The sequence below is a fragment of the Erithacus rubecula genome (assembly GCF_903797595.1).
Source record: "Erithacus rubecula genome assembly, chromosome: 1".
Lineage (NCBI taxonomy): Eukaryota > Metazoa > Chordata > Aves > Passeriformes > Muscicapidae > Erithacus > Erithacus rubecula.
Window position 1 is genome coordinate 40,190,060 of NC_136658.1, and position 13,621 is coordinate 40,203,680.

Consider the following 13,621-nt stretch of genomic DNA (forward strand, 5'->3'; position numbering starts at 1 on the left):
ATCAAACCCAAGCTGTCCTAGTACTAGACTGACATAAAAGGTGTTGTAAGGAAGCTCACACAGATGTGTCAGCACCTACAGCTTTTAACAGAGCAGAAAGCAGTAAAGTTCACAGGCATGAGGAACCTGTTGCAGATTACCTGCATGAGGAAGGCCAGCCCAGAATACAAGGGCAACGCTTCATTTTCATAATGGAAAAGAGTGAGGAGGAGGCTCTTTCCAGCTGTTATCTGTTTAGGATGGCTGCAGTGTCTGTAATTCTGGGAATGAGCTGCAGCAGAGCTGCTGCAGCTGTTTTTTTACTGAAGCCAGCTGCTGCCCCACTGGCCCCACTGCCATAAGGCACCCTGAGATCATATCCACCCTGGTGTTCAGTGGCAATTCGGAATTCTCCTGATTAATAATTGTAAGAATGGTCTCTGGTATATTTCTGGCCCATAGTTACTGTCCAGAACAGCTCCTGAACCCAGCTGGAGGCTGGGATTGAGCAGAGACCTTTCCCCAGAAGCAGCCTGAGTGCGGCCAGGCGGGTTGAGAGGCCAGGAGCCACCCCAGGAGTGCCTAATGGACTTTTACAGGTGCAGCTTTAGAGGAAATTGCTCTTTCTGTTACTTACAAAGTTTTCTGCTAAAGATTCCCTCAGGAAATCCATCAACAGCATCCTCCCTGCAACTTCCTTGAGACCTTGCCAGAGAATTTACAGAGTTTCAGGTTCCCAGGGCTATTCCACATAAAGCAGAAAAACCAGTGAGCCAGGGACTCTGCTGCAAAGCTCTGCTAGAAGAGTGTGCTCATCTTCTCTGATAGATCCCCTAATCATGAACATAAGTAGTCTGAGTATTTGGCTGTGTTTCAATAAGTCTTTTTATCTGCAGCCAGAACTGGGAAAGAATTTGCAACTGAATTAGCAAGTTGACCAAATGATCTGTTTGGGAAACATTTTGCAGCTTTTAATTCCCAACCACGTTAATGGATTGACAGACAGTTTTGCTATGGCCAGTAAGATTGAACAGTTTTTGTACAACATAAAAAGTTCCTCTGCTCTCTTCTTTTGCCCTAACACCCCAATGCCCCTTAGCTCTCTCCATATTACTGAGAATGGACAAGTGAAAATTTTATCCCATGTTCCCTTAAGACCTGTGTGCACCAGAGGTTATTCTGGCACCAGGACACTCAGGTGTGTAGAGTGTAGAGTAGCTTAGTCATTTCCTCAACTCCGTGGTTGATTTTTCCACCATGTCCCAGAGGAAACATCATATAAAAATGATGTGGACTACAGTTTTGCTAAGATTGTACAGAATGTCATGGTGGGGATGGTTATTTTCCTGTTTTTTTTTTTTTTTTCCTGTTTTGTTTTTAGCACATTATTAAAAACTACCTGAAAATCTTGGTCATTTGTCCCTGACATACCCAAATGCAAGCAGTACTCCCTGTAGGTTCTATTTGCCTTGATATCTAGCTCACAGAAGAAATTCTGGCTGGGGATGAAATGCCATTAAGCACATGTAACAGGTGTTTCCAAATTCACTAGCAGACAGCTCCAATTAAATATTCATTCTCCTGACACAGAACACTTTTCTTTCACTGCTTAACACAAAAGGTCACAACTCAATTCTGCTTGAAATCCCAGAAGCCATGAGCTTCTGAGATTAAAATCACTTCCTGCATGATTTTTCTCGGGTAGCTTTACTACCTTTACAATACTTGTACCAAGCATATATTTTATTCACAAGGATATAATAATTATATATTCTGGAAAAGAAAATGTCTTTCACCATCAGAATCAATCTTGTCTCATTGTATAATATTGGAAGGATCCAGAATGCATCTGTACTTGGTAATGGTGGAGCCCTGGTTGAAATGCTGTTAAAGATGCAGTTGATTTAACTGTGAAGTATCATTAGTCTTTGTCAAAACAGATTTCACTGGCAACAAAACCATTAATTGTTTTTGCACCATAGTTATATTGTTAATCATTTCAATCTGTAATTATATGGTGTACATTAAACGGGCAAAGCACAAATGGTGATAATTATCATGCACAGCTATTTTCATTATTTAGCTTTTGCAATGAAGAGTTTATGTAGGCTTTACATGGCACACAATAGACTTGCAAAAATAATAATATGATTAGTCTGGGGGCTGTAGTTTCTCCAAATTTTTGGTATTTAATTATGACCTAGCTATATATTTTCCCTTTTGATTTGCTGGCATGAAATGGATTTATCTAGATTATGAATTATCTGATACTAGATCACTATAGTAAAAAAATGGGTTAAGTTCCTATTTCTCCTCTTTAACTCCTTCAAGTACTGTAGGCAGCTAGTTCTAATGTTGCTCAGGTTCTGCATACCCTAATTGGGAATTTAAATTTGGTAAGATAAATCCCCTCCAGCGCTTCACATATAATACACAATGTGCTAAGTAGGTATTTAAAATCTCAATTCACGCTAAAATGGCAGTGTCACTTTTCCAGTTCACACTGAGAAAACTAACAGCCCCAGGGGATCTGTGTTTTAACTCCATCAGAAATCTGCAGACACACAAAAAACCTGTTAGCCAACACCCTTGAAGACCAGTGACCAGGTTTATCATTTACACTGCATTAATGAAGATACCACTATGTGACAAACACAGAGAAGATTGGCAGGAAGAGATCACAGTTGCCATGAGTCTCACTTAATTAAAAGACTCCACATTAGGCATTCTCAGTAATCAAAATTTAGAAATTTGAAGGAAACCATTCTTCTGGAGAAAAGCTACTTATGAGTGAGATGAAAAACAAAAATTTGCAGGTAGCTCAAACAATCCTACAGTCTTTAGACTACAGAAACTAAGTTTACTTTATAATTTTCAGGCTACTTAAAAATATATTTTAGACATGTTACCCTACCTCGTAAAATAGCTGTTTTCATAAAAGATCTGTTTCAGCCTGACTTAGGTAGTCACAAGGGATTAGGAAGCCAATTTTTTTAAAGTGTCTTGTATAACAAAATGTAAATTAAAATTCAGAGAATTGGCAGTGTTATCATAACATTTACCTGAGACATTAGCACCAGAGGTAATTTCTGATACCTTTGCAAAATTATTATTTCAGATGCATTGCTTGAAATGTGATATCTTTATATAAAATTTGGAAAGTGTTTGCATCACAACTGTTTCAGAATGACAGGTATAATCTGATGATTAATATACAGCCATCTTAATACAAATGTGCATTTATGGGCCATTGCACTGCAATGAATCAGTTCTTTTGAATTATTTGCAATTGCAAAGCTGCCAAAGCAGGTTTAATTTTTAACTACACAATATTGGTTTAAAATTAAATTCCATAAAACATATATGACTCCATAGGAATTAGCATAGAAAATAAAAACTACAAATTATTTTAAATGCATATACCTGTTTCAAAGTTGTAAGATGACAAAAAGTCTCCATGAGCTATAGAATATATGTGTAGAAGTTCACACTGGTCACAGAGCATGGGCTGTGCTCTAGACACAGCACCATGATGATGAACAGGAGAAAGGTTTCAGCAGCTCTTGCATCTGTTCCCTTCTCAGAGGTGCATCCCCAGGTTCCCATACAATTCCCATCTGAAGCACTGCTCTAATGACAGCTTTAGTGTGAAAGGCAAGGCTAGGCCTAAGGAGCAGACCTTAATGTAATGTGGTGTCCCTAATGAGAAAAACGATCCATTAGCTTAGCTCCAGTATTTTATAGTTCATACAGACATCATTGTTAGCAGCCATCATCACCTCCATCAATAATGATTCATTCAAGACTGGCATCTTCATCCAAAATACATTTAGACACGTTTAAAAATGTTCCTGACACTAGTGGGAATGGATTCAGCACACATTTTATCCTTTTATCACATGATTTTGCACACCTATTTCCTGTATACTTGCTGGTTTTTGCTGTTTAAAACCTAATTCAGTCCTATTGAACTTTATTTCCCTTGAGACAACTCTCTGCAGTTTGGTGGAATCACAGCAACAGTTTGTAGCTTCATGACATTTGGAGCTTTCTTGAGTCTATGAACTGCTTTACCTCAAAATTTTATTATGTCTTCCCAAAATATGATGATTAATTATTGTGTCTGGAGTCTTAAAAACATCTCTATATGTTCAGTGACAACAGGGTCATTTTAGTTTTCCATTTTCCCTTGAATTCCTTTTTTTAAATCTAAATTAATGCCTAAAATTATCATCCTACACTGCTGCTTACCTCTATGAGATTTAAGAATCTTCTCCTTAGCAGAAAAATTAAGTATTTGCATAATTCTGTAAACTAAAAACCTGCAATGGGTATGTTTTACTGAAAGCATATTGAGTAAATGCAGAGTGTGATAAAAAGAAAGAGAAAATTGCTACAAAGAGCATTTAAGCCACAGTGTCCTGATGTTAATAAGATACCTTTGGAAGTAGCTGTTTTAGCTGAGTGTATAAGCACACATCAATTAATCTATACATCTATATTTCTTTTTTCTTTATAGAAAGCAGAGATTGCTGTTGCGCCTCTGACCATCACTTTGGTACGAGAAGAGGTCATTGATTTTTCTAAACCTTTTATGAGTTTGGGGATATCCATTATGATCAAAAAGCCCCAGAAATCTAAACCAGGAGTGTTTTCCTTCTTGGACCCTTTGGCGTATGAGATCTGGATGTGCATAGTCTTTGCCTACATTGGTGTCAGTGTGGTCCTGTTCCTAGTTAGCAGGTTTAGTCCATATGAGTGGCACACAGAAGAACCAGAGGATGGGAAAGAAGGACCCAGTGACCAGCCTCCCAATGAGTTTGGCATATTCAACAGCCTCTGGTTTTCCCTGGGTGCCTTTATGCAACAAGGATGTGATATTTCCCCAAGGTTTGTGTCAAATCTTTTTACATTTGCATTTTATCCTCAACACTGAAGCATAAAATATTTCTTCATTAATTTTCCTGGCAGTGTTTTGAAGTTCATTCTTCAGGAAGTTTTCTTTTTTTTTTTTTCGGGTTTTTTTTTTTTTTTGTTTCTTTTTTTTTTTTTAATAGCCATTGTAAGAGCAACAGATTATCTGCTTTGTATTTCAGTCATTACTATTATTTTACAAATGTTACTGTTCATAAACCACAAACATGTCTCAGAAACAGCAGGTTCACACAGGGGAAATTCCACTGGATTGACTTCAGAACTGTGTTGTTGCTAGATTAATTCCATTGTGTTGCACTCATGAAGTGCACACAGTTGTGCTGAATATCTGCCTTGCATCAAGGAATGTCCCTCTTCTGATTCAACTTCTACAGTGCTGCTTCACAAATATTGCTGTATGTGAGAGACAGCATTTGACTGTCTGTTTCTGAGCAGCCACGCTCTGTTGCTCGGGTGTGCCTTACAGAGCACATGCCTCAGATTTACGACATGTTGGGTCCTATAATACATTATTAGTACTGTAATATATGATTATTTAATACATGATTCATCTAATACATGCACTCCTGAATCTCTCAACCTTTTAAGAAGTTCTGGAACTGCAGTGGCCTGTATCTAAATTTTTTAATTAAATATTATGACCCAATCTTTCAAAATTAAAGGCTTCATTTTAGCCATTTGCAGTGAAATTTTGTTCAGCAGAAGGCCTAATCCTTCTATTATTGAAGCAATAAAATGGGTACTGATTAAGGGTGGATTACTCCTCAACAGCCTTCTCATCAAATCGCAAGTATTGAAAAGGAAAATACAATTTTTTTACTTAACAGAAATGTCTCTTTTATAAAAAAATTATTGCTTCTTAAAAAAGAAAAATGTGAATGTTTAATAATGATTGTGTAATTTTTGAGAAGTTTGGGTGACAGGAATATTTTAATACTAGAGCTAGCATCATCCTGCAAGCCTTTTGCTTTTTTTTTTTTTAAAGGAAATTGAGAAAGCTACTGCTTTTCAGCTATGGTGCTTTACTCTTGTCTCCAAAAAGAGATTACCTACCCAGTATTTTTGAATTTTTTTTCCTATTTTTAGGCATGTCCTGAAATAATAGGAACACTGAGATTACTGTTGAAGAGGTTTTAAGCTTCCCTGTATGTGTGATGCACATTAATACTGTGGACTACACTGTTGACATTCAGTTTCAAGAGTAGAAGCATTTATTAATATTTGCAATGCAAATGATCTTCCTCCCATTGGTTGCTAGTTAATGACAAATGTTCAGCAATAATGGTGCCTTCCCTCTCTCTCTGTCTCTCACTCTTGGTGGTTCAGGAGACAGGAAAATGTGCATTATCTTATTCATGTTTAGATCCCTCTCAGGTCGCATTGTCGGAGGTGTCTGGTGGTTCTTCACGCTCATCATTATTTCATCCTACACTGCTAACCTCGCTGCTTTCTTGACTGTTGAGAGAATGGTCTCACCCATAGAGAGTGCAGAAGACCTTGCCAAACAAACCGAAATTGCTTACGGGACACTGGACTCAGGGTCAACCAAAGAGTTCTTCAGAGTAAGTTGGCACGTCCATTAGAGCAGCCATTCCTTCCAATCACTCTTTTAAGATGCTTGGAAATGTGAAATAACCTGACTTTGCAATTATATGCAGTATAGTTTTGTAACTCCTGCAGTGCTTTAGCTGCTTTTTTACCCCCACAAGACCATTCGTTGAATTTTTCAGTTTTTTAATCTATGGAAAGTTTATTGATTCTGCCAAAAAAAAAGAGATGTAAAAGAGATGCCAGGGGGGATACTGAAGCCAGTGATAATTAAAGCAGCATTGCATTATTGATTTGTGTGAAGCTACAGTGCTGAAGTGATGTGCAGCATTGAAAGCCTATGATGGCAACATGAGTCTTGCAGGTTTTGTTTCTGCCTATGGATTTGGCTGTGTGCATTTTGCTTTAGGGTCTTGGCAGGTGGGCAGGAAATGGGTTTTTTAATTGCTGACTTTCAGATGGATAATAAAGAGAAAATTTAACTCGAGGGGATGTGGTTGGAGCATCAGGAAATAGCCTAAATAGCCATTCATATGCCTGTGCTGTCTCTATTGATTACTTCATTTTCATTTGCTTTCCTGCATTAGTGTGGTTGGTATGTAATCCCCATCATTTGCCAGCTGGAAAGCAGGGAGCTTGGACATCACAAGCAGTACATAATAAACAGTCCTTCCTGCTTTATTTCATGTATCCAGCAGATGAAAGTTAAGCTCAGCTGACCAAAGTGAGTTTAGTGTTTGAACATAGTTCTGAATAAATGCTGTGAGCCGGTAGCCCTTCCTTGAAAATTGCACAGCTAATTAGGTCATTATTTATCTGAAATGTGGCAATTAAGATATTTTTAGAAGTCAAGAAGATGGAATGAAAATTTCTTCTAATTGACTAATTGAAAGGAGTTCTTTGCTAGGTACTCACATGCACCTGCACTGTTTTAAATTTGGCCAAACTGAACTCACTAAATCATTAACAAAATTTTCAGTGCAATTAAAAAAAAAAAATAATTCCCAAAGAAAGAGTAGGCAATGAAGGACTGGAATTGTTTTCTTAAGAGTTTCAAAGTACTTGCACAAGGCAACTATTTTATTGAAGTAATGAGATAAGATGTATGATGTAGAAACAACATTGGTCACAAAAATTTTGTGGTTCTTTTAAATCATCCTGTAAATACAGAAACTTTTTCAATATTTTATGCAAGTTCTCATTTTAAAGAGAAGCCACTATAACGAAGTTATGATATCTGTGGCGATAGCCCATCTTTCACTTCAACCTTAAAGTGTGAAGAGAAAAAAGAAGAAAAATCAATGTTGCTCTCTTTAATTTTTCTTTCAAAATACAGTGGAAAACATTTAAATTAACTATAAATGCTGAATTACATGTGCAAAATTTGAATCTTAATGAAGATTTGAACTGTGTTGATCACTTTCTTTAAAATGGTACACTTGCTTTCAAATTATTTCTAATCTCTCTCACAGTATAGTGATTATTAATGATACTTTACGTGCTATTTCTAAAAGTATTTCTCACAAAACAGGGATAAAGATAAAATATTGGCAGACAATATTTATACAAAAGCTGTTTTCATCATGCATAAATTAAGAGCTAGCCTGAAACAATAGTACAATAAGACTTGTGTCCAAGTCTATCATTTTGTGTATTTGAAAGCAATTCACTTTTTAGTATTAGAACCATGTCTAACTTTTGTGTCAGTGGTGATTATCTGGCTGAAGATGAGCCTTCAGGACATTTTCCCATCATTTTGTCATTTCTGATCAAAATGTCAGAAACTCTAAACACCTCTTCAGCCTGTTTTAAATCTGGATTGAAAGCAGAAAAGAGAAAATAATTTTTTTAAGCCAACATAAAAAAAAGAGGAACTTTGATACTGTTAGATCTTATATATTCCTATTTTCTGGTTTAGATGAGTTGTATTTTCCAGGCAGACTGCTCAAGAGGGAAAAAAGTTAGTTTTAGCAGTTCTTCTCAGAAAAGCCCAAAATGAAAATTATCCCAGCTTGGCTTGAATGTTTCTTCGTATGATAATAAAAAATATTTGTTAGTTCACTCTTCAATTTTCACTCTGAGTTGACATGTAGAAATTGAATGTAAACAAATGAAAGTTTGGGAGGAGAAAGTGTTCTTAAAGAGCAGATACCTTGTTAGACTTTACATTTCTTTTTCTATTTTCATAGGCAAAGGAGACTAGACTCTGAAAAAAGTAAATTTGAATGCAAGTTTTTTCAATTTAGGGCAGTGTTTCCTGTTACTAATCAAGCTGTTTTATGTGCTGCATAAAGTTTTATATGAAAGTGACCTATTATATGGTTACTTTATAACGAATTAGATGTAATGGATGTTAAGATGAGAAAAATGTTTGAAAGTGAAGGCAGGAAAAGGCAATAAAATACTTTTGAAATTATGACTGATTTATTACTACTCTCTTCTATTTTTTTTCTTTCTGTAAATTTAAATCCATGAAATTACATCAGTGTAAAGCAGAAAGAATGCATTGGTGGCTTAGTTTATGCTCTGCTTCCAGTCACTATTATGTAAATGTAAAATAGCTGTGACTACAGTCAAAAGAAAGGGTGACAAGTCAGGATATAATTATGGACATACACAGCTGTTGTTGATTCAAATATTATTATCTTTCACAGAAAGATAAAATTATGCATACAGACAAACTAAAATAGGAAAGCATAATTTATGATGTTCTGCTATATGGCACTTTTATTGAGCATTTTTAGTTAAATGCCACTTATTTTCAGGATAGACCTAGGTCCCTAACAAATTATTTTCTAAGTAATAGCACAGTCATTCAGTAATTGGTAAAATGAAGTGCTTCAGGGAACTTATTCTCACATATAAAAAGACTCAGTTCCAGGCTTCTTAAAGCCATTTTTTATTTATATAATACTAAGATAATAGGATTTGGTATTTGTTTAAATAATCTAAGGCCCTTTGTTTCGGGGCTTTATGATAATGAATATTTTCCTGGAGTGCTCAGCACAGTGTAGGAAGGGGCTCATAGACCAAATCTTGCTTAGTTACAAACTCCTCTTGACTCAAATAAAAGCTGACTTGAGCATTAGGTTAAAAGGTCCTTTTTACAGCAAACATAGGGGAAGACAAGTACCATCTGTTATTATAAAAACTGTGTGTAGTGTTCAGCTGACACACTGCTGGTTTGCATGTATGTATTCCCAGTGCTGGAGGAAGCAAAGGAGTTGTTGAGTGAATCTAATGAGCACTGGAAACTACTCAGCCTGACAGTATTTCCTTCCTTTCTTTTAGTGAAAATTTTTATTTGCTTTAATTATTTTATGAAGAAGTTTTATTTTTGCTTAAGTATTTACTAATGCACTCTAAGCCATGAATTCTTGTGCATTCTTTGAGAGAGCACATTTCTTACTCAGTTATTGGCAGGATCAGAGTCCTTAAAATAAATCCACTGATACTGCAGCTCTAAAATCACACCTAATTCTTTAAGAAAGATGCTTATGGCATTTTACTTCCTTTAATATTTGGTCCAGCTTGCTGTTTCCATCCTTTATTGTGAACCATGTCTTCAAATATTGTATAGCATTTCTGAATATAAATCAGGTCAGTCCTGGACTCTGAATTATGAATGCAGAAATCTTACTTAAGCTATTGTGGTTTTGATGGTGTAAGAAGTGGGTATTAGAGAAATGCTTTAAGATTCAGCTGAGTATTTATGGGGAGATTATTTTACTGTTTCTTTTAAGAGTACAGGCTTATTGTGGACATCTATTTCATATATCATTCTCTAAACACACTTTACCTTCTTTTTTGACTGCTAGAAGGTAGCCAAACTTAAAAATAGTATTTGCTATTGTAGTATTGATACTTGTATTTCTTGTCTCTTTTAAAATAACGGAATTCAAATGAAACCCTTCTCCAAGATTTTCCCAACCTCCGATGTCTGAAAAATTAAGTATGATTGATTTTGTTTGAGCAGTGCCATTCTGAAACGTTGCAACATTCTTTTGTTCTAACTTGTTTTTTATTATCTCCAGAGATCAAAAATAGCAGTGTATGAAAAGATGTGGACCTACATGAAATCAGCTGAGCCATCAGTGTTCACTAGGACTACTGCAGAGGGAGTAGCTCGTGTCCGCAAATCCAAGGGCAAGTTTGCCTTCCTGCTGGAGTCCACCATGAATGAGTACATTGAGCAGCGAAAGCCTTGTGACACCATGAAAGTGGGAGGAAATCTGGATTCCAAGGGCTACGGCGTAGCCACACCGAAGGGTTCTCCATTAAGGTGGGTGGAATAGTATAACAATATAAAATGTGTTGTTATAGTATTCCACCTTCCCTGATGTCCCTGATATAGCTCTTTTTGTTTTGTGTGTGAACATGGTATGTTATTTTTATTTTCTTCCATTTCATTTTCTTTTTTTTTTGATCAACAAAGGTAACCATTTATAATTGCAATATGGATTTAGCAGCTATAATTGGCATATGTTTCAAGGCCATATAAAAACCAAACTGGTTGAACACTAGCTACTTGAAGTCAGCCTCAATAGAATTAACATTGGTTATTCTATTTCATCATCTTTTTTCATGGAATTCAAACTTTTATAGCAGTATTATGCTTACATTATCTACATCAGTATCTGCATCAATAATATGCCTACATTTTATGTTCTGTTTATTGATCTCAGCTACTAATTTCTGAGTAAGAAGCTGCTTGCAACGTCTTTTTTCAAATGTCATCACTTGGAGTAATTAGTCCTTTATTAAAGCAACTTCATTAAAGTACTTTTTTATTAAAGCACCTTCTTATTTAGAAAAAAATGTTTGTGTTTCTAGCATTATGCATTTCAGTACTGCCTTCAAACTCACCAATATTTTCTTTATCATGGTATCAGGCGCATTTAGTAAAGTATGAGAGGTTTTGAGTCACAGGCAGAACATCATTTGCATTTCATTTAAATTGTCAGGGCACACAAGTCAAGGTACCAGCTTTGTGTGAAAATTGTATTTACCATTCTGTTTCTTTAATGTTTAAGGCAAACAAAACTTGCATCTTCCAGCACAGATTTGCCAATTTTCTTCAAAAGAAGAGCAACTAGCAGTTGAGGGAGTATGGCCTGTGGAGTTTGACAGTGATAAGGTGCACAGGGGTGTGGGAAAGGGAATGCTCTGCAGAGTGCTCTGCACCCCATTTCTCATATTTGTGCTCATGATAAGGGATTACCATGTGAAACAAAGGGGAGGAAGTAGGTGTAAGGCAAGAGTTGCAAGTGCAGATGGAGCTATATATCTGTGGACTAAATAACTAAGGAGCTACATCTGTTAGTGCAGAGGAGACATCATTATCACTATGCAGATAACTAGACTCACTCATAACTCATCAGTTTAACCTGTACACAATGCCACAAATATCAGTAGCTGTAACTGTATTCAGGTTGGTGAAAGGAGTATCATTAGAATCATCTCCATCCACAGCAAAAGAAGATTTGTATGTGCAGGGGGAAAATGAGGCCAGTTATTTCAGTGACTGAATACGAATTTTTGGTCCTTAACTTTCAGTACAACTCAGATTTAAAAATTTCCACCTTCACTGCTGAATAAAGTAGTAAGAGAACATTAAGGAGGTGAGACAGGAAAAATGACAATTAAAATGTTAATTCTATAGAAAAACACGTCCAGAACTCATAGAGAAATTAAAGGTAGAAGGCAGCACTAATAAGAGAGGCTGATCTATTATCTGGATATATTCTCAAAACATTTTTTTTATTTTATGTTTCTGATAGACTGATCTCTCCTTCTCAGTGTTTCAGTCAACTTTTGAGTGGTAGGCAGTTTAAAGTTGTAAGGAAGCCCATTGCTGACAGTCATGCTTCCCTGAGCCAAAGCTAGGGCATACATTTTAGGAGTACTTTGGCTGCTGTCATATATGTGGGCAGCAGTGGGCTCTTTGCTTTAAGAGTGCATGATGGTGTTCTTTAGTCCCTTTCCCTTTTTTCTGCAGGGTATTCAATACCAACAAGAGACAGCCTGTTATAATGAACACTGATAGTCTGTGGAAGTTGATTTGTGTCAAATTTGGGCTTATTTTAGGTTTGTTCAGTTGGCTACACAAAAATACCTAGGTGTGATGGGGATGAGACATAAAGCAGTTAGAAGCAAGAGGGCCTAGTAAGACTAATAAAAGCAGACAACCACAATTGTAAGGATCCAGTGTGAACTCCTGGTTCCATCCCAGCTAAAGACCAAGCTCCCAGACATTTCAGTGAGCCTACAGTTTCATCTAACTGGGGGTCAGCAACTATCATCAGGGTGATGTGATCAAAGCCATGTAGTTTTTCACATCCTACCTTCAAACACGTTTCAAAAAGCAGAGTAGGGGAAATCCTACCGGACTTGAAAATCAGACCAAATCTTCTTTCAAGCTGTCTTGACTGGCTGTCCATGTCCATGCCTTTCCTGAGCCTTTCTTTCACATGTGCTGAGCTGCTTGTTCTCCTGTTGCACCCCATTCCCTCTCCAGCCCCAGTGACAAACCATCAGTGCTGCTTACCTACTAAAAACATTAAGCAACACACTTAATGTTCTGGATAAAAATAAGGAACAAGCAATACCTCACATTCATACCACCTCTTTCATGTATATCTATAGAGAGTAGCACTTACAGAAGAGGGGAAAAGCTTCCTCCTCCTGTATTTTTGAGCAGAAAAGAGTCAGCTGTAAATTTTAACTGCACGTTTCGGTATTTTCTGAATTTTTAAAGATTTAGAATGTGCTGTTTTTGCTATTTTGACTGCATCCCACATGGTAGTGTTTCTGTCACTGATCAAATGACTTATGTAACTGCTGTCTGCAAAGATAATTGCAAATATTGAACATGCAGTTTGAAATCCATGAAGGGCAGGCTAGCTGAGCTCATTACATAAATTAGTCAAAAGACATAATTTGCAATGGGAGTTGTATATTGAGTTTTATTTAATAATCCTAATTTCCTATTTGAGTTATATGTAGACCACAAATTACTTGATGTAGTTCACAAATAATTGCAAGCAGCATACAAAAGTTAAGCATTCAAATGCTATCTTTGATCTGTTCAGGACTAGGGAAAAATAACAGTTTTTCCAAATGAATTATTAATATCAAATTATTCACCAAACTGTTTGAA

At 36.4% G+C, this 13,621-nt stretch overlaps 1 protein-coding gene across 3 annotated transcripts in view; it reads left to right on the forward strand.

The window, feature by feature from the left end:
• GRIA4 (glutamate ionotropic receptor AMPA type subunit 4) overlaps positions 1 to 13,621 on the forward strand; it is a 206,903-nt gene that overhangs the window by 153,731 nt on the left and 39,551 nt on the right. For all 3 annotated transcript variants that reach the window (XM_079314905.1, XM_079314904.1, XM_079314906.1), the window contains exons 11-13: positions 4,499 to 4,869; positions 6,278 to 6,476; positions 10,497 to 10,744. In XM_079314905.1, coding sequence (XP_079171031.1) covers positions 4,499 to 4,869; positions 6,278 to 6,476; positions 10,497 to 10,744 — 818 coding nt within the window. The remainder of the gene's footprint in view (positions 1 to 4,498; positions 4,870 to 6,277; positions 6,477 to 10,496; positions 10,745 to 13,621) is intronic.